Genomic DNA, 25,087 nt, shown 5'->3' with positions numbered 1-25,087 from the left:
TTATCTGAGCAGGTGATAGGACTAGCATGGCAAAAATGTCACTGCTTCCCTTTACCCCATTTGCATGATCAATAATTAAACTCCCAGAGGCTTCACAGTCATGTCCATAGTTTGAACTTTTCAAAGTGTAGTATGAAGTTAAAAGAAAACTGGTATTTTAAGCACCTACTAATATGATACTGTGCAAACTTTAGTATGAAGAAGACTCAGAAACCCCCATCACAGTGATCTCATGGCAAGTCTATATTATTTATTTATTTCCAAAACCTAAATTGTTTAGCAAAATGCATAGGAAAGCACGTGTCCTCTTTAGACAAAGGCAGAAACTGAGTAATCGTTTCAAATGCCTTAGAAGTTAAAAAAAGAAAAAGGAAAAAGAAAAGACATTATTCATGTACCTCAAGAAACCTTACTAAATATCCTGAAATTTCTCTAATGTTGGATAAAGTTTGCACTTTGAAAATTATATATGCATCTTTCGCTTATACCAAAAAGATGTGAATTGGATTAACATTTTTAATCAGTGTTTCCCAATCTGAGAAACCTGAAGATATATTCAGTGAAGCATTCCTAGCGTTCTAGAAGCATTCCTTGCCTCCAAAGAGTTCATTTTGGACCCCTCCCCCTCTTCCTCTTCTGCAGTAGAATTTCATTGTGAATAATCAGAAATAGGTGAAAGAATATGAGTGGAGAGAAACAGATATGTGTAGGTTGTGAGTAAATGTTTGACTTTCCTCCTGGATGTGTAGGTATCTACATTTCCTGAACACTGTTACTAAAAGAGAGTTTGCTGTCTTCTGGGCACCACACTCCTGTTTTATGTCCTAGAGGAGATCATTGTTGGTCTATTTCCTTTAATCAAAATTTAACTTTCCCTAATATAAGAGGGGAAACAAATTCCTAGAAGCCTGATTTCAGGGCCTAGATCTATAGAAATTAGATCAGTACATGCAGCATATAACCAGTATGATCTATGGTTGCCATATTGATGTTAGACAAAAATTATATCTGACATTTATTGAACTTACAATGTGAAAGGGATTATTCTAAGCAACTTTCATTTACTATCTCATTTTAATTCTCAAAACAGATCTGTGATAGAGGTACTATTATCTCTATTTTATAGGCGAGGACAGCGAAGCATAGAAAGGCTAACAAAAGAGCCAAAGTTCATGCAGATACCAAGTAGCAAGCCTGGGACTTGAACCAGGCTTTTCAAATGCATGCATTATTAACCACCATGACATATGACTTCCCCAAGTTGGATACTATGATATTTTAAAAATAATTTATAGCTTCCCAAATAATTCCTGGTAGATATAATAGTATTCAGGAAATGCATTCCTGTCGTTATAAGCATTCCAAGAGCTAAGTAAAATACCGATAATATCAATTTTCCATTTCCATTTCCCTAACTCAAGCAAGCTAATATAGTATAAGGCTCAGGTCTTTTTTCAAAAGTAGATTTTAAGTATATATCATCAACATCTTTTTTTGTCATAAAATACATTTGCTTGTATTTATCTGATTTTTACTTATTAAATTTCTTGTCAAAGTCTCTATCTAACCTATTCCTCAGGAACACCACTGGATTTGCTGATGAATTATTATAAATTCCTGCATGCAATATAAGTGCTAATTATTAACCTTCCTTGGATATGACACTGTACATTAAATAGCAATACTGATTTTTTAATGATTTAATTTCTGTCTTCAAGTTTATTAAAGAAACTTATTCTAAACCTTTAAAGGAATCAGACTCTTATTCTAGCTAAACCAGCTTTACTTAGACTGAAAAATTTTTAGTTGCTACCCATTCCTAAAGGACTCACTTTAGTTTTAGCTTCAGAGAAGTGGGGTCATCTTACCTTCTTGATTTCATATGTCAAAATCTTTCAAAATTTATAAATCTATGAAGAAAATGTCTTAAGTATACTCTGAATGACAGTGGGTTTGAGCCCGGCTAATGAAGTGAGAAATTTGAGACCCTAATCAACATTTTTAGCTTCCTTGATGAAAATGCTGCTGGGTACAAGAGTTTCAGATTTTGATAATCAACCTTTTTATAGGGTTTGATTATTTTAAATTTTTATTTTAAAACCCCATCAGGTGAAACGCTTATAATTCTACATTCATTATTAAAATGCAGTTGTTTTATAAGTGAAGAAATGTTGAAAGTGGATTTTTTTTCTACTCTCCATGCTGTTTTTTGTTTTTACAGATGTTCGAAGAAGAACAATTTATGAATACCACCGAGTAGAACTACAAATGTCAAAAATCACCAATATTTCAGCTGTGGAGATGACCCCATTGCCTAGTAAGTTGACATGTAAACATAGCTAGGTGGGAAAAATGATTTGCAATGTGTATGATCTGATCTTTTTACGCATGGGTCTTTTGATCCTGCGTGTATATGGGGATGCGCGGGTGATGTTAATTTTGACAGAGCAGTCTTTTTTTTCTCTCTCTCCCTCCATGCTGCCAGTTAGTGTTGATGCATCCATTCTCTTCTGTTTCCTAGCATGTCTCCAGTTTAATGGTTGCGGCCCCTGTGTATCCTCTCAGATTGGCTTCAACTGCAGTTGGTGTAGTAAACTTCAAAGGTAAAAGACAGTAATGCAAAATATTTTTAAACTTTATGAAGACTTGTTCTATTCTTCCATTGAATTTTGAATGTGTCAGGTGTGTTGACTGGATATACATGAACAAATGTGCATGTGTTAAACAAAACACCAAAATGCAAAAAATGCTCAGACGTGGGAATTGTAGTATTTTCCTTTGATTGCTCAAAGTGACCATGAACCTTTGTAGTCCGTAAGATAATTATCTGACATATATTTATAATTGCTATGGGGCTTAAGATAGATGATGATTATGACTGATGAATCTATAAATTGCCGCTGTTGGTCCGTATTCTTCAGAAATCATGGTATGACATATCTTCACAATAACAAGGATGGTTTATGCATAATCACATTAACATTCTTAGCAAATTCCTATAAATATCTCAAAGGTTACTAACCAAGATTAGAGGTGTAGTCTGAGGCTGAGGAATACAGTGACACCAACAGGACTCTATATAAATAGAACGTGCGGTTTGGGCCTGGGTTGTAAATAACTGACTTTGAAACTTAAGCTGAATCACTTTGTTGTGTCAAAGAGGTTTGCTGATTTTCATGAATGGCAAAGAGGATTTTTCAGTCCGTAGAGTTTTTCGGAGACTGAATGCTCATTTGTTGGAAATGCAGAGTGAAGACGTTTAAATGTGTTTTATTTACTCAACCATTTTGTGTAGCAGTTATGTCCCGAGCGCTGGGAAAGCAGCAGTGATTAATATAGATGTGGTCCCTGCCCACCATGGAGCTTCCAGCCTGTCCGGGAATAAGTCCCCTCTCACCTGCAGAGTCTGAAAAATCTGCTTCTTCCTCCAGGAGAACTGAGTCTTCAAGTTTGTGCACGTTCCAGCAGAGCTTTCTGTTGTAAGAGAAGCCGGTGTCTTATCATCTTGCTGCAGCCTTTGCTGTAAAGATAGGGACATGTTCAGGACTACTTTAAAAGTTATTGAAGTATAAAGAATAGAATGCCAATTCCTTGATAACAAGCTATGGGAAACATGTGTGACTTGCTAACTTTGGGACAACCACTACAGTATTTCAGATAGAGCAATATTATTTACTATAACCGCTGTTTTATTTTCAATTTAACATGTTGTTCCAATAATTTCCTTTGTGCAACGAATTTCAAATAATGGAAAAGGAAGCAGGCGATCACCATTCTTAAAAGTAGATTTTTAACTTGGCTATATCTCCAGAGTGGGAAGAACTGCTATAAAATTAAGGATTTGTAGTCATTTATATTCAAATACTGCTGACATGCCACAAATTACAAGCATACCAGAAGTTAGTCAAAATCTGTTTAGATAATGACCAAAATGAATCTAAAGAGATGGCATTTTAATAGGTATATTTTAGTAACACTGATCTGAGACATGAAAAACACCCAGAAGAATTAAGTAAAAGGTCCTGGTCTGGGGTACGTATCTGATTGAAGTTCCAGTTCAGTGGTCATCTCCTCTGAGAACGTTGCCTAAACCATGAGTCTGTGTGAGGCGCCCAGCCCCTGTGGTTCTCGGCATCCTGCGCCAACCTCCATAATTAGCATTTAGCTCGAGGCTTACGGACATTTGTCACTTGTCTGTCTCCTCTGCTAGGCTCTGGGTTTATTAAAGGTGAAGTGTCCTTACATCTCCACAGCCTAAGAATGTACCTGATACTGCAGAAAAATGAACGAGTGAATGACTGATGGCTAGGTTCCAAAGGAAGGAATCATGATTTGACTTGTCTGGGAATGAAGGATCTCCCAGGATGAGGGACTTTCAGAGCTGAAACCAGGAAAGTTGAGGGAAAACCAGGACGAGTTAGCTACCCCAGCTAGAGTACTATTCAGACAATCTCGACTGAAACAGTGTCATTATAAATGAAGGTTTGGGACACTAGTCTAGAACCCTACCTTCTACTAACCATTTCATTATTTTCAAAAAATTTTTTTTGGTGGAAATATATGTTTAAAACTCCAGACAAGCAATTCTGACAATTGAAACACATCCACAAGTTGTGCAAAACGCTTTATACCATCAATGCTCCCATTTTATTGAGAGTTTTCTCTGCCAGACATTGTTCCAGGAATTTTCAAAAATATTTAATTCACATAACATTTTTACAGAGGAGGAAACTGAGGCTTCCGTTATTTGTGCAGGGTTTCAGAGCTCTTAAGTGATAAGTTTGGAATTGAAACTCGATCTGTGTGCTTCCTGGCCTGGCTTTTCGATGCCTCACACCCACCAGGCTGCAGGTGCGCTAAGCAACTTAATCTTAACTGCTTCCTGAGAAACAGTAGACAAACTACGGACAAAATAAATATTTCTATAATTGTGGGTGCAAGAAAATTGCATGGTTTTGAAATTGGCGTAAAAAGCATGTAGAAGAGAATGAAGCAAAGCATAAGACTTTTGTATATTACTGAAAGCATAAGTTGTTTTTAAGATTAATGGAAAAAAGAAAGGTGGTGATGCATATGAATGAGGACAGAATTTATCAAAGAACACTATGAAGAAAAACTTCGAATTTTCTGCCTGTTACCATTTGGTGTTTTGTTGCATACCAAACACTGGTTTAAAATCTTGGATTTATTTTTAATTCTTCAGCAACCCAGTTATATACATATCAAAACCTGATTAATTAATTGGTTTAACTATGGCTCGTTGCACTTTTGTTCAACTTAATTTCCCCACTGCATTTTATTAATTTCTCCTTAGGCCTATGAGCATCAAAACTTTGCTTTTGCTGCCCAGAAGCATTTCCCCAGACTTTAGAGCTTTTATCAACAAATTCAATAAAACAAGAGACGTCTTATCCTAAGCAGTGCAAAAATTGCCTCTCAGATTGTTTTCTTCCATCCTTCTTACCTTCTCCTTTGTGCTTTCTTATCCCTGAATGATAATCAGTTGGTGGTGATTATTGAATTCTCAAGCTGGGCTTCCTCTAGAAAGATAAGATAATTTTAATTGGTTTGTTTATTTCCTTTAATTCTCAGTTTTCAGCAAGCCAAAACTAAGGCACAATATTTGTAATGGCTTATCCAAGGTCTAAAGGAATTTGAGTTATAGGAACATGTAATGAGATCCATGATCAAGAGTGTTTTCTTGGGACAGGTGGTCATTACTTCTAGGTAAGAGTGCTTTTGTTTCTTCACTGAAAGCTGAGAGGACCTGAATCAACCACACCTTTTATCTTCAGTCATTCAACAAAATTTTTTTAGTATCTCTGTGTTCAAGTTACTATCCTGGATTGTGAATTCAGTGGTGAAGGAAAGAGAGAAAATCACTTCCCTCATAGAGCTTACATGTTTAGTATGGGGAGATAGAGTTTAAGCAAATAGATATGCAGGAAATAAAGTTAGCAGTGGTGAGTGCTACGGCAAAAGAAATGAATCGAACATTATAAGGGAAAATATAGCAAAATCGATAGGAATAACAGGAGTTTACTTGTTGGTTTCATGCTAGACAACCTTGTCTTTTTGAAGAGACCTTGATTTCATCAGCCATCACCCTCCAAAAGTTTTTTTTATTTTTTATTTTTATTTTTTTTTTGCTGTACGCAGGCCTCTCACTGTTGTGGCCTCTCCCGTTGCGGAGCACAGGCTCCACACGCGCAGGCTCAGCGGCCATGGCTCACGGGCCCAGCCGCTCCGCGGCATGCGGGATCTTCCCGGACTGGGGCACGAACCCGTGTCCCCTGCATCAGCAGGCGGACTCTCAACCACTGCGCCACCAGGGAAGCCCCAAAAGTTTATTTTTTAATTGAAAATAAAAACATTCATTCACTCATTCATTTACTTAAAAATTTATTGAATACTTTCCACATTTATCTGAACAGCAAGCACTAGTCTAAACACGGAAGTAGTTAGAACAATAACCAGGCATTAATCAAAGCCAGAGTTCTCAGGGAGCTGAGTTTAGCATATTAAGCTGGAAAATAAATGAATTGATAATTAAACAAAAAAGACAGTTGATGATGAATGATCTATTGAGTTTGGAGAGCCAGTAGTTGCTCTGATCTGAGTGGCCAGAAAAGGCTTCTTGGGAAAAGGGACGGTTAAACTTAGATCTGAACAACCGGGAACCAGCTACACCAAAGTGAAAGCAAAGAGGATTTCAACGCGACACAGATTACTTAGTGGATTCGAAGTGAAGGAAAAGGGAACTATATGAATCCAGGATACTTCTTAAATTTTTGTTTGGGCAATTTGGTGGATGCTGGCATTTGTCTTTTGAGATAGGTAAGATGACATACGAAATAGAGACTAGGGTGGGAAGAAATAAAGAGTTTCATTGGAGACTAGTTCAGTTTGAGATGCCTATCAGACTTCCAAGTGGAAATGCTGTATAGGTGGGGATATATGAGCCACATATTCCAGGAAAAGGTTATGGCCAGAAGTTCAGATTGGAGAGTCATCATCATATAGATAGTGTTTAAATTCAGTGGACTGAATGAGATCAGCTGTGGAGAAAGTGTAAATTGAAAATAGAAGAGATCCCAGGAAGCAGCCTATGGCATGGCATAATGAGGTATGATGCTGGTTTTCCATTACATACAATTATTTTAAAGTATTTGTATACATGTATGTTTCTGTAGACAGAGAATACCTCGGAAAAGATACATAAGAGACTGATAACAATATTTGTCTCTAGGGAAACGATTGTGAACAGGGACAGGCAGGAGAATGAGTATTACTATTCATTACGTACTCTTTCTTATGATTTGAATTTTGCCACATGGAGTTGAAGACAAAAGGAGGAATCAACAAAGGGGACATAAAAGAACATAAATTATTTCAAGGGTAGAAACACAGTCTTAGTCTTACTCATTTTAGTAAACACCCAACACAGCGCCTGACCTAATACAGGGCTCCAACACAGACAGCTTGGACTGAACCATCCAATAATTGAGGCCAGAAATTTCCACTTTCCTGAGAATTCTAATGGCTCACTTTGGCTGTTACTCTCCATTGACTTTGTCAGTGTCAACCAAACGGCTATAGAAAGAATTAAGCTGATGCCTGATGTTGACGTTAAATGATGTCAACATTTGTCATTAAGCACGTTGAACACTGGGGAGTCAGTCTCTTGGTGCCTCATTTGAAAAGAGTTTTCCACCATATATTTACCTAGTTCCAATCAAAGTCATAAGACTGGTACTGGTAAAAATTTGGGAATAAATGTACTGTATGATTCCACCCATCAAAAGAATAAATAGAATAGGCAGACCTCTACTAATGGTAAAGACATGGATCTACAGAAGAGTACTATAACATATTTACTTAAAAAATATGAGATGAGGGAGAGGTGTTTCTGAACAACTGCTCTCTTATTTTTTTTAACCTGTTATTTCTGTTGCATCTCCCCGAGCATCCTCTGACACTGCCTGTTATTGGCCACTGAATGAATTGGATTTCTTTGCAGTAGCAAGAAGAGAAATAGAAAGAAAGTATCACATGCAATATATTTCAAAATTTTTGAAAATACATAAAGTCAGAAATATTGGCTAATAATTCATTAACAATATGAAATGTATTATCAACCTAAATTAATTAAGGATATAAAGGCACAGCTAATTTTTTTAACATCTTTATTGGAGTATAATTGCTTTACAATGGTGTGTTAGTTTCTGCTTTATAACAAAGTGAATCAGTTATACATATGTTCCCATATCTCTTTCCTCTTGCGTCTCCCTCCCTCCCACCCTCCCTATCCCACCCCTCTAGGTGGTCACAAAGCACCGAGCTGATCTCCCTGTGCCATGCGGCTGCTTCCCACTAGCTATCTATTTTATGTTTGGTAGTGTATATATGTCCATGCCACTCTCTCACTTTGTCCCAGCTTACCCTTCCCCCTCCCCATATCCTCAAGACACAGCTAATTTTTAAAAGAGAATGTGCTTATATTATTATATTCTCATTTAGCCTACAGAAATTAAACTACCTAAGTTTGGGAGAAAAAAGAGAGTTGGAGAGAACAAATTTAAGTAGCGCAGTTGATCCAACCTTTCCCCAATCAGTAATCTTATGCTTCTGAAAAACAGCACCCAAGTGACTGGAATATATCTTTCTCCTTTGGTCTTGATCCTCTATACCCCTTAACATGGGAACATTTGCAGCATTGAGTGTGACTCTAGTATTTAAAGAAACAGTGGGTATTTTTCATATCACATGGTCTGGAAAGCAAGCCAACAACTTCATCAACAAAAACCCCACACCCCACAGTCCATTCTGACATTGGAGGAAGAACTGGTTTTATTAAGGGACAGAGTATCAGGCTCCTGAGAGGGCTGTACTAAGGGAATTCCAAGCATATTTTGACTGAGTATGATTTTTACCTACTTACCCACCTCAATATCTAGCCCTGAAGTAAGGTGCAACTCCACTGAAATCCTGAGAAGGCCATACAAAGCCATATAAAGTTGGTCTCATTTAACAGTAAGACTTAATTTAGTCCAAGATTTTAAGATTGAAGGAGAGGATCCGGAACCTACAATTGTTGAGTAACAAGCCATATATGGTCTAATAAATTCACATTTGAAGCTACTTGTAAATTATACATTTATATGATTCTTTCATATAGCTAACAAGGAAACTTGTTAGCTTTGGTGATAAGGTGTGGAGTCCAGACCTAATAATCAAATAGAAGCCATTTGAGGAATCTAGGAGCCCTGATCCAAAAATAATTATAACCTTAGGCTTATTTCAGTGGATTGGGGTAAAATAAAGTTCTGCTTGGAAATGCACCTAATTTCAGATGGACATTTAGAACTCACCAAGCTCTAAGAATTTTAAATAAACTTTTATTGCTCTATGTTCCAACGTGCGGACTTTCAAGTTGAAATCATCTGCTTATCAGATTTACAGATTATTAATATTTTGATTGCTGAAAATGTTACTGTTTTCAGTATATAAATTGAATGTCAGGTTTAAATACAAAATATGAAGCTCTTCATAACTAACAAAATCTACTTTTGTCTTTGGTAGAAAATACGTCCTTGCTGAACTATCAGATCCAACAAAATTATTTAATTGAAGAAAAATTAATTGGAATGCTTTGTTACCACTCCGCCTAGTCATGAGAGACAGGAAGAAGACAATTGCTGTTATTTCTGATTGAAGGCATCAAGGAGACGTTAGACTTTAATTATATACACTCAGCAATAGTTGGTAAATTGCCCATAGATCTGAAACTGGTGGCCACCTGGACTTCCTGTGTCAGGGAGTACTAGCCAGCCAAGGTTCAAGAGGGGCTCAGAATGGAAGAAGCATTCCTGAGTTATTCAAAAGGAATCAAAATTCCACAAAATTGAAACTAAAGAGGGGGCCATGTTTTGTTGTCTGAGGTAGATTCGACTGGATGTCTGAATGCCTAGTGGCACGGCCAACAATTAACTGACTAATCTTGGACAAATCAATAAAGCTCTTTGACTGTATATGCTAAAATGTGAAATCCATACGTCATCCAGATATATTTGCTTCTTATGTTCTTTACATCTGAGTGGCCATAAGTTCGGTAGTTCTCACATATTAGTACAGTGAAGAATTGCTACTGAAGCTTGTTAAAATGCAGATGTCTCTGAAACCCTCCAAGGGATCCATATTCAGTAGGTCCAGAGTGGAGCCCAGGGATTTAACTTTTTAACAAACCTCCTTAGGGGATCTTGGGGTAATCTGAGGCGGGCACAGTGGAAATGCTGCTCTTGCAACGTGTGGGCTGAAAGTCCTGTAAGCCTGCAGTGCTTAGGCCAAAATTGTGTGGAAACATTTACTCTTAATTTGGAATAGAGAAATACTACAGAAAAAAAGTTCTGAAGATAAAAATATTTGTTGTTAAAATCTATCAGGAGTTAATGAAATAGATCATGATAAAAGAAAGCAAGAAATTTTTGGATAAGTATAGCATATAAAATAAATAAATCAGATGATGTTGGAACATTGTTAGCTAGTTAAATTTGTTGGAAAATCTTTGATTTCTGAATTTTTATTAAAATACTCCTACCACAGTAGAAATTCACTGGTCTAAAGGAGCTGAGGTGCTTCTAGAAATATCATACAGCCAAGATAATTGTTTTTGACGTGCAATGCTTATAAGTGGTGAATTGAATTTAGAACTTATTTTAGTGCTAGGCCCTTTATAATCCCTTCAAATTTAGATAAAGAATCTTAGTATTTCTCTTAATTAGCTTGTCCTGAAATATAACATAAACACATTTGACTTTTAAGAATACAGAATTAAAGTCCATTTTTATTTCCTTCTGAGCATTCCAAGCCCAGCTTTAACAAATGTACAAATTTTTGTGTGTGAATTAATTATAAGAGTATAATGAGGTGTGATGCTATTTTATCCATTACATAAAAGCATTTTGAAGTATATTCCAATATAGAGAATACTTTTGAAAAGATATATAAGATACTAGTAGCAGCTAGTTTCACCTTTGGGGAAACTGCCATGAATTGGAAATTGACATAAAGAGAGAATATCATTTCATCAGATTCCCTTTTATAGAGTTTGAATTTTCGCCATATGTACATATTACCTACACTGAATCAATCAATAAACATATATTCCTAAAAGAAAGGAAATATATGTTAAAGTGTATTAGGAAAATTTGGATACTCTTTCAGAAAAGTCTAAAGTTAAAGAACCTTTCAGGAGCAGAAAATTATCAATGCTGAGTGTATGGGCTACGTTTCTTTCCCCTGAAGAGATGGCATTAGGTTTATTAGCCTTTTGGATATAAAATGCATGTAATTCTTTACTTTTTTTGAAAAAAAAAAAAAAGGTACTGAACTGTGTTATTTTTATATATCTATCTATCGATCTATCTGTCATCTATTTTGCATTTTGGTCTCTGTCTCCTTTTTGCCACTGGCCATCTGCCAGTCTCTACGGACGGCTATGAATACAGAATGGAAACCAGCTTTCTTTTTTCCAAACTCTAAAGCAACAGGTAGGTCTTGAGCCAAGTCTCCTGGTAACCAAGGCCCCCCTGAAATATCAAGGCATATTTAAAGTCATCTTTGATTTTCCAGTCAGTGAATGCTGTGTTTGCATTCCATCTGAGCACCATTTGGCAAACTAGAGGTAAGAGCTGTAGAATTATTTAGCATTACATCTCTTTATAGCTGCTTTTTCAAGATCATCCAGGTGATTTTAAAATTTTGCTTAGGTGTTAACCAACTCTGGTGGCTGCATTTTACTTGGTTGTAATTTAGAAAACTAAACTTCAGCAAATGCAATCTAGCAAACATATATGGAGTAGCAAAAATGGAGCATTTTAGTGTTAAATTACATATTCCATTCCCTTAGCCGGCTTGTACTAATGCACTAATGAGTTCCCCTGGAAATAATTAAAATTTAATTGTCCAAGAATGAAATTGAATTTCTCAATTTAAAAACAGTAGGTGCTAAATTATTATGGAAAAAAATATGATCCTTAAAAGACAAGGAAATCAAAATTTAAAAGCAAAAACCAAAGTTCACAGCTGGCTTCCCTTTAAACGAAATTGACATGATATTGAGTAGGAGGTGAACCTCAGATTAACAGTCTTATAATGAAAATTCTGATATTGTGGTAAGAAGAAAACATTTAATGAAAGTAGTTTGGTTTAATTATTTGTTTTGCTGAAAATCTAATGTCAAGATATAGAAAAACATTCAAAATTCAGTATATTCCTACTTAAGCCAGCTCTTTCAACACTTACATAACAAAATGATAAAAATGTCATTGGGATAGGTTCTGATTTTTTGCTTTCTGCTAAAATCTGTCTCTGAGAAAAGCTGAAATATGATTGTTTCATATGTCTTGATATGAACATACTACTAAAGATTTTTATGAAATGTTCTAAACGCTAAAGAATTTATTCTCTCGCAAGTTTTGAGTCAGAGATACAATCTTGTCCTACCCAGAGTTTTGAGGGAAATTTTATGGTAGGAATTTTGTCATTCATGGAAAAGTTCAGGAAATGCAGTAATTCAGCAATGCATGCAACAATCCTGTTGTTTCTTTAGCTCAAAGAACATCTAAATAGTGTTATTCTAGAGTTGTATCTTTTTATATGATTGTAGGGCAATCTGACCAAGCTAGTATACTTTATTAGGGAAAACAAAGAAGAAGATATTTCAAGATAAAAATGATTTATTGGTTGAACAAAGACTAGCATTCAAATTTTCCTTTTCTGGATCATTATAATATGGGTTGGTTGATTCCGGATTAGTGATGCTTATTTTTTTCTCCTTCCTAGAGGGCCACTTTTTCTTTCTCCCAGCTCTAGAATTTTCCCTTCAATGACAATTCATAGTCAAGGGGGAGCTGTTCTCTCCATGTATCATGATCTTGTCTGCATTAATTTCTAATGATAGACTCTCCTAAAAATACACAGATTTTATATTCCTAAAATAATGTCTTCGACCACTAGAGAAGACCTCTGCATTGACCTTTGCTCTGATCAAAATTAATCTCTCTCTCCTCTGCACTCTGTTAGCACACAAGTTTATTTTATCTTTGCCCAGATTTCCTGCTGCTGCTACTGCTGCTAAATTGCATGCGCTCTGAAAGAAAGGACAAGGGGGTTGTTTTAAGGGTAAGCATGCCTCACCTTTGGAGATGCTTAACATAATTATAGTACCTACCTTTTATTCTATACTTACCATGTGCCAGGCATCACAGGAAAGCCTTTACTTCCACTAAAGTCTTTTAATTCTGTTATCTCATTCAATCTTTGCAGTCACATTAAGAGGTAAGTGTTAAGGTCCCTGTTTCACAGATTAAGTAAATGAGAATTAGAAAGGTTGAGCTTAGCCAAGGTCCCGAAACTAGGAAACAGTGGAGCCAGGATTTAAAATAAAAATTGGGGGGCATGAACACAGCCTGAAGGGGGCGAGTGCACCACAGCTAGCCGAAGGGAGTCTGGGAAAAAGCCTGGAACTGCCTAAGAGGCAAGAGACCATTGTTTTGGGGTGCATGAGGAGAGGGGATTCACAGCACTGCCTAAACGAGCTCCAGAGATGGGTGTGAGCCACAGCTATCAGCAAGGACCCCAGAGATGGGCATGAGACACTAAGGCTGCTGCTGCAGCCACCAAGAGGCCTGTGTACAAGCACAGGTCACTATCCACAACCCCCTCCCGGGAGCCTGTGCAGCCTGCCACCGCCAGGTTCCCGGGATCCAGGGACAACTTCCCCGAGAGAACACACGGTGCGCCTCAGGCTGGTGCAACGTCCCGCTGGCCTCTGTCACACAGGATCGCCCTGCATCCTACCCCTCCCTCCCCCTGGCCTGAGTGAGCCAGAGCCCCCGAATCAGCGTCTCCTTTAACCCCGTCGTCTCTGAGCGAAGAACAGACGCCCTCCGGCGACCTACATGCAGAGGCGGGGCCAAATCCAAAGCTGAACCCCAGGAGCTGTGCGAACAAAGAAGAGAAAGGGAAATCTCTCCCAGCAACCTCAGGAGCAGCAGATTAAATCTCCACAATCAACTTGATGTACCCTGCATCTGTGGAATACCTGAACAGACAACGAATCATGCCAAAATTGAGACTGTGGAATTTGGGAGCAACTGTAGACTTGGGGTTTGCTTTCTGCATCTAATTTGTTTCTGGTTTTATGTTTATCTTAGTTTAGTATTTAGAGTTTATTATCGTTGGTAGATTTGTTTATTGATTTGGTTGCTCTCTTCCTTTTTATATATATATTTTTTCCCTTTTTCTCTTTTTGTGAGTGTGTATGTGTATGCTTCTTTGTGTGATTTTGTCTGTAGAGCTTTGCTTTTACCATTTGTCCTACGGTTCTGTCTGTCCATTTTTTTTTTCTTTTTTTTTTTTTGGTATAGCTTTTAGCGCTTGTTATCATTGGTGGATTTGTCTTTAGGTTTTGTTACTCTCTTCTTTCTTTCTTTTTATTATTACTTTCTAATTTTAAAAAAATTTTATTTTAATAACTTTATTTTATTTTACTTTATTTTTTCTCTTTCTTTTTTTTTTTTCTCCCTTTTCTTCTGAGCCATGTGTCTGACAGGATCTTGGTGCTCTGGCCAGGTGTCAGGCCTGAGGCTCTGAGGTGGGAGAGCCAGGTTCAGGACATTGGTCCACCAGAGACCTCCCAGCTCCATGTAATATCAAATAGCGAAAGCTCTCCCAGAGATCTCCATCTCAACGCTAAGACCCAGCTCCACTCAACAACCAGCAAGCTACAGTGCTGGACACCCTATGACAAACAACTAGCAAGACAGGAACAAAAACCCACCCATTAGCAGAGAGGCGACCTAAAATCATAATGTCACAGACACCCCCAAACACACTACAATACGTGGTCCTGCCCACCAGAAAGACAAGATCCAGCCTCATCCACCAGAACACAGGCACCAGTCTGCTCCACCAGGAAGCCTACACAACCCTTTCAACCAACCTCACCCACTGGGGGCAGACACCAAAAACAATGGGAACTACGAACCTGCAGCCTGTGAAAAGGAGACCCCAAACACAGTAAGTTAGGCAAAATGAGAAGACAGAGAAATACACAACAGATGTAGGAGCAAGGTAGAAACCCACCAGACCAAACACATGAAAAGGAAATAGGCAGTCTACCTGAAAAAGAATTCAGAATAATGATAGTAAAGATGATCCAAAATCTTGGAAATAGAATGGAGAAAATACAAGAAACGTTTAACAAGGATGTAGAAGAACTAAAGAGCAAACAAACAATGAAGAACAACACAATAAATGAAATTAAAAATTCTCTAGAAGGAATCAATAGCAGAATAACTGAGGCAGAAGAACGGATAAGTGACCTGGAAGATAAAATAGTGGAAATAACTACCACAGAGCAGAATAAAGAAAAAGAATGAAAAGAATTGAGAATACTCTCAGAAACCTCTGGGACAACATTAAATGCGCCAACATTTTAATTATAGGGGTCCCAGAAGAAGAAGAGAAAAAGAAAGGGACTGAGAAAATATTTGAAGAGATTATAGTTGAAAACTTCCCTAACATGGAAAAAGAAATAATCGAGTCCAGGAAGTGCAGAGTGTCCCATATAGGATAAATCCAAGGAGAAACACACGAAGTCACATATTAATTAAACAATCAAAAATTAAAGAAAAAATATTAAAAGCAGCAAGGGAAAAGGAAAAAATTACATACAAGGGAATCCCCATAGGTTAACAGCTGATGTTTCAGCAGAAACTCTGCTAGCCAAAAGGGAGTGACAGGACATATTTAAAGTAATGAAAGGGAAAAACCTACAACCAAAATTACTTTACCAAGCAAAGATCTCATTCAGATTCGACAGAGAAATTAAAACCTTTACAGACAAGCAAAAGCTAAGAGAATTCAGCACCACCAAACCACCTTTACAACAAATGCTAAAGGAACTTCTCTAGGCAGGAAACACAAGAGAAGGAAAAGACCTACAATAACAAACCCAAAATGGTTAGGAAAATTGTAATAGGAACATACATATTGATAATTACCTTAAATATAAATGGATTAAATGCCCCAACCAAAAGACATAGACTGGCTGAATGGATACACAAATAAGACCCATATATATGCTGTCTACAAGAGACCCACTTCAGACCTAGGGACACATACAGACTGAAAGTGAGGGGATGGAAAAAGATATTCCATGCAAATGGAAATCAAAAGAAAGCTGGAGTAGCAAATCTCATATCAGACAAAATAGACTTTAAAATAAAGACTATTACAAGAGATAAAAAAGGACACTACATAATGATCGAGGGATCAACCCAAGAAGAAGATATAACAAGTGTAAATGTTTATGCACCCAACATAGGAGCACCTCAATACATAAGGCAAATGCTAACATCCATAAAAGGAAAAATCAACAGTCACACAATAATAGTAGGGGACTTTAACACCCCATTTTCACCAATGGACAGATCAACCAAAATAAAAATAAATAAGGAAACAGAAGCTTTAAATGACACAATAGACCAGATGGACTTAATTGATAGTTATAGGACATTCCATCCAAAAACAGCAGATTACACTTTCTTCTCAAGTGCTCATGGAACATTCTCCAGGATACATCATATCCTGGGTCACAAATCAAGCCTTGGTAAATTTAAGAAAATTGAAATCATATCAAGTATCTTTTCCAACCACAACTCTCTGAGACTAGATATCATGTACAGGAAAAAAACTGTAAAAACTACAAACACATGGAGGCTAAACAATACACTACTAAATAACCAAGAGATCACTGAAGAAATCAAAGAGGAAATCAAAAAATACCTACAAACAAATGACAATGAAAACACGATGACCCCAAACCTATGGGATGCAGGAAAAGCAGTTCTAAGAGGGAAGTTTATAGCAATACAATCCTACCTCAAGAAACAAGAAACATCTCAAATAAACACCTAAAGCAGTTAGAGAAAGAAGAACAAAAAAACCCCAAAGTTAGCAGAAGGAAAGAAATCATAAAGATCAGATCAGAAATAAATGAAAAAGAAATGAAGGAAATGATAGCAAAGATCAATAAAACTAAAAGCTGGTTCTTTGAGAAGATAAACAAAATTGATAAACCACTAAGCAGACTCACCAAGAAAAAAAAAGGAGAAGACTCAAATCAATACAATTGAAATTCTGTTGGAAACAAAACTACAGACCAATATCACTGATGAACATAGATGCAAAAATCCTCAACAAAATACTAGCAAACAGAATCCAACAGCACATTAAAAGGATCATACAGCATGGTCAAGTGCGGCTTATCCCAGGAATGCAAGGATTCTTCAATATACACAAATCAATCAATGTGATAAACCATACTAACAAATTGAAGGAGAAAAGCCATATGATCATCTCAATAGATGCAGAAAAAGCTTTCGACAAAATTCAACACCAATTTATGATAAAAACCTTGCAGAAAGTAGGCATAGAGGGAACTTACCTCAACATAATAAAGGCCATGTATGACAAACCCACAGCCAACATCGTTCTCAATGGTGAAGAATTGAAATCATTTCCACTAAGATCAGGAACAAAACAAGGTTGCCTACTCTTACCACTATTTTTCAACATAGTTTTGGAAGTTTTGGCCACAGCAATCAGAGAAGAAAAAGAAATAAAAGGAATCCAAATCAGAAAAGCAGAAGTAAAGCTGGCACTGTTTGCACATGACATGATACTATACATAGAGAATCCTAAAGATGCTACCAGAAAACTACTAGAGCTATTCAATGAATCTGGTAAAGTTGCAGGATACAAAATTAATGCACAGAAATCTCTTGCATTCCCATACACCAATGATGAAAAATCGGAAAGAGATATTAAGGAAACACTCCCATTTACCATTACAACAAAAAGAATAAAATACCTAGGAATAAGCCTACCTAAGGAGACAAAAGACATGTATGCAGAAAACTATAAGACAGTGATGAAAGAAATTAAAGATGATAACAACAGATGGAGAGATATACCATGTTCTTGGATAGGAAGAATCAACATTATGAAAATGTCTGTACTACCCAAAGCAATCTACAGATTCAGTGCAATCCCTATCAAAGTACGACTGTCATTTTTCACAGAGCTAGAACAAAAAATTTCACAATTTGTATGGAAAGAAAAAAGATCCCGAATAGCCAAAGCAATCTTGAGAAAGAAAAATTGAGCTGGAGGAATCAGGCTCCTGGACTTCAGACTCTACTACAAACCTACAGTAATCAGCATGATACTGGCACAAAAACAGAAATATATATCAGTGGAACAGGATAGAAAGCCCAGAGATAAACCCACGCACATATGGTCATCTTACCTTTGATAAAGGAGGCAAGAATATACAATGGAGAAAAGACAGTCTCTTCAATAGGTGTTGCTGGGAGAACTGGACAACTACATGTAAAAGAATGAAATTAGAACACTCCCTAACACCATACACAAAAATAAGCTCAAGTGGATTAGAGACCAAAATGTAAGGCCATGCACTATAAAACTCTTAGAGAAAAACATAGGCAGAACACTCCATGATATAAATCACAGCAAGATCCTTTTTGACCCACCTCCTAGAGAAATGGAAAAAAAAAATAAACAAATGGGACCTAATGAAACTTAAAAGCTTTTGCACAGCAAAGGAAACCATAAACAAGATGAAAAGACAACGCTCAGAATGGGAGAAAATCTTTGCAAACGAAGAAACTGACAAAGAATTAATCTCCAAAATTTACAAGCAGCTCATGCAACTCAATATCAAGAAACAAACAACCCAATCCAAAAATGGGCAGAAGACCTAAATAGACATTTCTCCAAAGAAGATATACAGACTTCCAACACACACATGAAAGAATGCTCAACATCATTAATCATTAGAGAAATGCAAATCAAAACTACAATGAGGTATCGCCTCACACTGGTCAGAATGGCCATCATCAAAAAATCTACAAACAATAGATGCTGGAGAGGGTGTGGAGAAAAGGGTACCTTCTTGCTCTGTTGGTGGGAATGTAAATTGATACAGTCACTATGGAGAATAGTATGGAGGTTCCTTAAAAAGCTAAAAATAGAACTACCATACGACCCAGCAATCCACTCCTGGGCATATACCCTGAGAAAACCATAATTCAAAAAGAGTCATGTACCGCAATGTTCATTGCAGCTCTATTTACAACAGCCAGGACATGGAAGCAACCTAAATATCCATCAACAGATGAATGGATAAAGAAGATGGGGCACATACATACAATGGAATATTACTCAGCCATAAAAAGAAACGAAACTGAGTTATTTGTAGTGAGGCGGATGGACCTAGTGACTGTCATACAGAGTGAAGTAAGTCAGAAAGAGAAAAATAAATACCATATGCTAACACATATATCTGTAATCTAAAAAAAAAAAAAAAAAAAAGGTTCTGAAGAACCTAGGGGCAGGACAGGAATAAAGACTCAGATGTAGAGAATGGACTTGAGGACATGGGGAGGGGGAAGGGTAAGCTGGGACGAAGTGAGAGAGTGGCATGGACATATATACACTAACAAATGTAAATAGATAGCTAGTGGGAAGCAGCCGCATAGCACAGCGTGATCAGCTCGGTGCTTTGTGTCCACCTAGAGGGGTGGGATAGGGAGGGTGGGAGGGCGACACAAGAGGGAGGGGATATGGGGATATATGTGTATATATAGCTGATTCACTTTGTTATAAAGCAGAAACTAACACACCATTGTAAAGCAATTATTCTCCAATAAAGATGTTAAAAAAATAAAATAAAAATTTTTGAAGGATACGTGGTTGGAGAGATGAAGGGAAAAATAAATTCTAGGGTTGGAATTTCTCTATTAGGCTTTTATGCCTACTCTTAGCACATGTGGTCTTGCTAAGAATGTTCACGCACTGGATGAGCAATCCAAAGCAGATGTCCCTCCCCTTGCCTACTTTAGGGGGTTTATTAGCATATTTACACTAACCTCTACTGAAAACTTATCTGAATAATTTGTTTTAAAAGATACATATAAAGTTTTGTTTAATAATAATCGAGGTTATATTCGTGCAAAGTGCATAACTGGCAAGCTAGAGTCCCCATGAAAAAAGTAAAAACTGTGAATTGGAGAAAGTAATAAAAATAGCACATAGGTAGAATTCTCAAGGGAAAAAAAGACGTGTGCATTATCTGTTAAGATTTCATGCAGCAAAAATGGCATATAAAGAGTTTAGTTCAGGGGCTTCCCTGGTGGCGCAGTGGTTGAGAGTCCAGGTTCGTGCCCCGGGTTGAGATGCGGGTTCGTGCCCTGGTCCGGGAACATCCCACATGCCGCGGAGCAGCTGGGCCCGTGAGCCATGGCCGCTGAGCCTGCGTGTCCGGAGCCTGTGCTCCGCAACGGGAGAGGCCACAACAGTGAGAGGCCCGCATACCGCAAGAAAAAAAAAGAAGAGTTTATTTCATATCGGAGAGTTAGTCCTGTATTGCTTTCTGTGTGTGTTTTCTACTCATATATCAGAAGATGGAGCTGAAATGGACCTATATTCTCAGTCTATGACAAAAGAGAATAATCCTTTATGTTATATTTCAGAGGAAGGGGCATAAAATACCTCAGAGACTTAAATTTTTGTATGCAAGCATAAACCTAGATTGTCTAAAATAAAGTGAACATGGTAGGAGATAAATATACTAGAAAACTTGACTAGAAAGACTTACGGAAGTTGAGCACAGAATTTGTAACTAGAAATGTCTGTGAAGTATAAGGATCAGGGCATTATGGGCATAATTAAGGATTATGCCCTAAATGCCATATGCCCAGTTTTCTTACCACAGGTCTGCTTTAGGCCTATGGTCCCTATGCCCTATTTCTTTCTCTCTCAAAAGTGTAGTGGTTCGCCCTATAAGTTAATTATATGGTCACCCTACCTAACACCATTATGGAAATCCTTGCTATTGTCTAAGTTTTAACTGCATTTGTGTGTTCAGGACCTAAGGCATAGCTAGAATTCCTAGGTTAAGTTCAATTATTCTCCATAAAGGAATTCCTCTGACAGAGATCACAAGAGCCACAGGCCTGAAGTATTTACTATCTGGCCATTTACAAGAAAAGTTTGCCAGACAAATGGAAAACATATAACAAATATGTTGATTAATCAGAAGAAAAAGTAAAATATGTATTCACAATAAATTATTTTGGAAGAAAATATTGACTGTCTGGTTTTGAAGGGTTTAATGAAGTAAACAGTGACACTGGGATAAATGAGGTGATTCTAATAGTTACCACCTAAGGAAATGACAAACAGCAAATGAAGGACCAGGTCAAATGAATATAATAGTGTTTGAAAATGAATAATAAAGAAGATTTTGAGAATGTTGAATTAATGGGTCTTCTGAACTATCAACATGAAGATTCAGGTCTAGATATCCATTCTCCTTATGCTTATATAGCTTTTGCTATAAATATTTTTTTCGATCTGGGTTAAAGGGGTGCTCTGGAATACTAAGTCAGTTTCATTAAAAGCAAATCTGAAGAAAAATCTACACATCCAAGAATGCTTCTGTAAACATAAGGCGACACTAACTGTATTTTATGAAGCAGAAAATTGCTTCACACCCAAATTCTTAAAATCCTTCTTTTTGCTGCCTTTAATGGGACATAGAACATTTGTACACATGAGCTGCATAAAACTCTAATAGAATTAGCATTTAGTAATTTGATATTTTATATGCCTGACAAATCTGATATAGAATAAAGGAAGGAAGCAGAACACTCTTTTATGACCAGAATCATTTCTTTTTTTTTTTTTTTTTTTTTGCGGTACGCGGGCCTCTCACTGTTGTGGCCTCTCCCGTTGTGGAGCACAGGCTCCGGACGCGCAGGCTCAGCCACTATGGCTTATGGGCCCAGCCGCTCCGCGGCATGTGGGATCTTCCCAGACCAGGGCATGAACCCGTGTCCCCTGCATCGGCAGGCGGACTCTCAACGACTGCGCCACGAGGAAAGCCCCAGTATCATTTCTTAAAGTGGAAAGAATTTACTAATACATTGTTGGTAATCTACATAAGGACCTGGGCTTGGTATAGTCTTAGAAACAGACCCTTCCAGGTGAGTTCAAAGATTTATAATGAAGAAAAAAGAATAAAAATTTTAAAAGAAATCAAAGCTTTATGTATACTAAAAGCCACTACAAAATTATACTTATTATTTTTTTAAGCATTGATATTACAATCTAGACTTCAAGTGGCAAATTGAACTCAAATGTAGATAGATGGGATATATTTCAAAATACTTAAATATGCAGTTTTAAAATAATAAGGAAATCATCTTATGTAACATTACAGCAAAGTCTAGAAATCTTGGAAGTGTTTCCACCGAAATCAATTTACTTCTACTTGGAATAATCACTCTTAAGACTTTAGAAGATAAAGCTGAGTTTCCCGTGAGCCGAAGATATGCATGGAGAAATATGTTCCTTGAGCAAATAAATTGATGAAATGGAGCAATGACTATTTTCAAGTTTGAATGATTAATGTAAACAAATATGGACTGCCACACATGTATGAGAGATACTCTAATTTAACCTGGATCTTAGAAAAGTTATCTCACAAGTATAATATCTCTTGAAGAAAATAGAAGTGCACTATCAGAAATCATTAAGCAAATATCTTTTAAAAGACAGTGTTCTGCTGGTCATTATAAGATTCACTCAGGTATTATTGTCTGGTATTAAAATGCCTTAAATTACATCTTCTAGGGACATACAGAGAGAAAAAGTTGCTTCTCGGAGTGCCCTGTCAAAGTTATATTACCATATTTTAAATGAGCTCATAGTACTTGTCTAAAAGATTTAATTACATTGTAAAATATAATGATAACAAGCCTAGATTAATTAATGGGATGAGGTATACAAATGATTTAATAAAACGGTTTTCAAACTTTTTCTTCTTAAGCAGGAGAAACATTTTTGAAAAGCAGAAACTTCAAATACAAAACAGATAAAATTATATCTTATAGCGGGTTCATAGCCAGGCCCTCCCATCTCCTCCTCACTCGCTACAGCAGTCATTGAAGGCCTCTGCCAAACTAAACCCTGAACTCCGGACAGAGCTTAAAAATCCGTGATTAATACAGGTTTTCCTAGTTTAAAATACTAATCTTCCTATTTCACCCATTCTTTCTACAGATCATTTGCGAGGACCCAAATGCGCTGTGATTAGAAACACTTTATCTCTTAAGGAATGGTGGCAGAGGCAGAGAGGAGGGGGAGAGAGAGATTGATTTGTCTGGGACGGTTTACTGGTTCCCGTTCCTGGAGAGATGATGACAGATGTCACTTTTATTCCCTTATAGTACTTTCCCAAATGGTAAACGAGGATAAAGAAAAGTTCATCCTATGGTTCTCTGAGAAACTAGAAATACCATCTTATCTGTTTCTCTATAAATCTCAGCATTCCAAGTAAAATTCTGAAACTTTTTATAGTAAAAAAAAATTAAATTGGGATAGAGACCTTTCTTTGATGAGATAGATAATCATCTCCTCGAAGGGATTTCTGGTTCCTTACCCAAGCCCGACTTTGCTATCTTGGCAGAACAGAGGTGAGTTGATTCATGCAACATTGATGTTCCTGAGGAAGACAGACAGCTCTGAAAGACCAGGAGCCATTAATCTCTGAGCACCATGGAATAAAAATTTACTGGCAGAAGGATAGCATTTTACAGAGGCATGGCACACCTAAACCTGCAAGACTTTATGTTCCTTTTCCGGAGCCAACAGCAAAGTAAAAGTCACTGCTCTTTCTGTCCACTTCTATGCATTTGAAAGTGCCATTTAAGTATAATATTTGGTCTGAAATCAAGAAGTTTTAAGAAAGGGTGTCAAAAATCAGAATCCGGAAATGTCCAGGGGTTTTATTTATAACTGGGTGTTTGCTTCAATGGCTCACAGCCATGAGGAAGAATTTTTTTTTTCTTTCCCTGAGGGCTCAACTCTCACTTCTGTTCTACCAAAATAGCAAAGTTGAATGCTGGGCAAGGAATTTTTAGATTCTGGAAGAATTCATTCATCAAAAAGAAAAGATTTGTCCTCTTTCTTTTATACACCTAATTTTTGTGGCTAAAGAAGCTGGGTCAGTACTTGAAGGATATTTTATAGATTTTCAGTTATACCAATAACTGGTTAGGTTACAATATGTTTTTTTCCCAATAGGTATTTTTCGACCTGTGCTAGGTGCTATGGATGGTAAGAAGGCATAAAATAACATATTTATTGAGCACTCACTATGTCAAACACTGGAAGGGTACTTCATCTATATTATCTCATTTAATCCTCACCCAGTGAAGGTAGATTTTACAATCTCCAATTTACAGAAACTGAATCTCCAACAATAACTCGCCATAGATCTCACCCCGTAATCTCCAGTAATAACTTGGAGGTGGATCACATCAATCAATGGCAGAGTCAAGACCTGAACCTAATTTTATGTTTGCAATTCTGAAGCTTATGCTCTTTCCACTAAATAATGCAGCCTCAATTTTTTGCAGTAGTCAAATGGGAATAAGTGTAAGGAATACTGCCAGATTCGGGTGAGAATTACATAACTGACAGTTATTGAACACATGTCAACTACGACATGATCGAATGACGTCAATAACCTCCACTTCCTTCCTTTTCTTTTCCTCATTATACCCATAGTAAGTGAGATGATGTTTTGTTTTGTTTTTCCCTGGCAGTGCCCCAATAGCATGTTGAAATTATTAATCAAGTTAATTATTCATTTAAGTCTAGAGACTCCATTGCTCTTGGTGCCCAAATTCAGAAAGGGAGTTGAGTGTGGCAAGGGGAGTTCTCTTTTCTAATATGACACAATGTGCTGTGCTCCCAGATTCTTCAGAATGTGCTAGAATGCTGCCCAAATACAGGACTCCAGAAGTTGCACACTTAGGTGGGAAAGGACCATTGTTTTTTAAATGGAATACTCACTTTACACAAATATTCTAAAAGCTACAAAAATGATTAATTTTGCTGTTAGGAATAATTACCAATAAATATAATCTTC

The 25,087-nt window shown here is 37.0% G+C and overlaps 1 protein-coding gene across 1 annotated transcript in view; it reads left to right on the top strand.

Annotated features, from left to right (window-relative positions):
* The window catches only part of PLXDC2 (plexin domain containing 2), a 414,157-nt gene that overhangs the window by 303,529 nt on the left and 85,541 nt on the right, over positions 1-25,087 (top strand). Inside the window, exons 8-9 of the mRNA XM_004285697.4 lie at positions 2,222-2,317; positions 2,522-2,603. Of these exons, the coding sequence (XP_004285745.1) occupies positions 2,222-2,317; positions 2,522-2,603 (178 nt within the window). The remainder of the gene's footprint in view (positions 1-2,221; positions 2,318-2,521; positions 2,604-25,087) is intronic.

The sequence above is a fragment of the Orcinus orca genome, chromosome 2 (assembly GCF_937001465.1).
Source record: "Orcinus orca chromosome 2, mOrcOrc1.1, whole genome shotgun sequence".
Classification (NCBI taxonomy): Eukaryota; Metazoa; Chordata; class Mammalia; order Artiodactyla; family Delphinidae; genus Orcinus; species Orcinus orca.
Note: the sequence above shows the minus strand (reverse complement) of the source record. Positions and strands in the feature narration are given on the sequence as shown.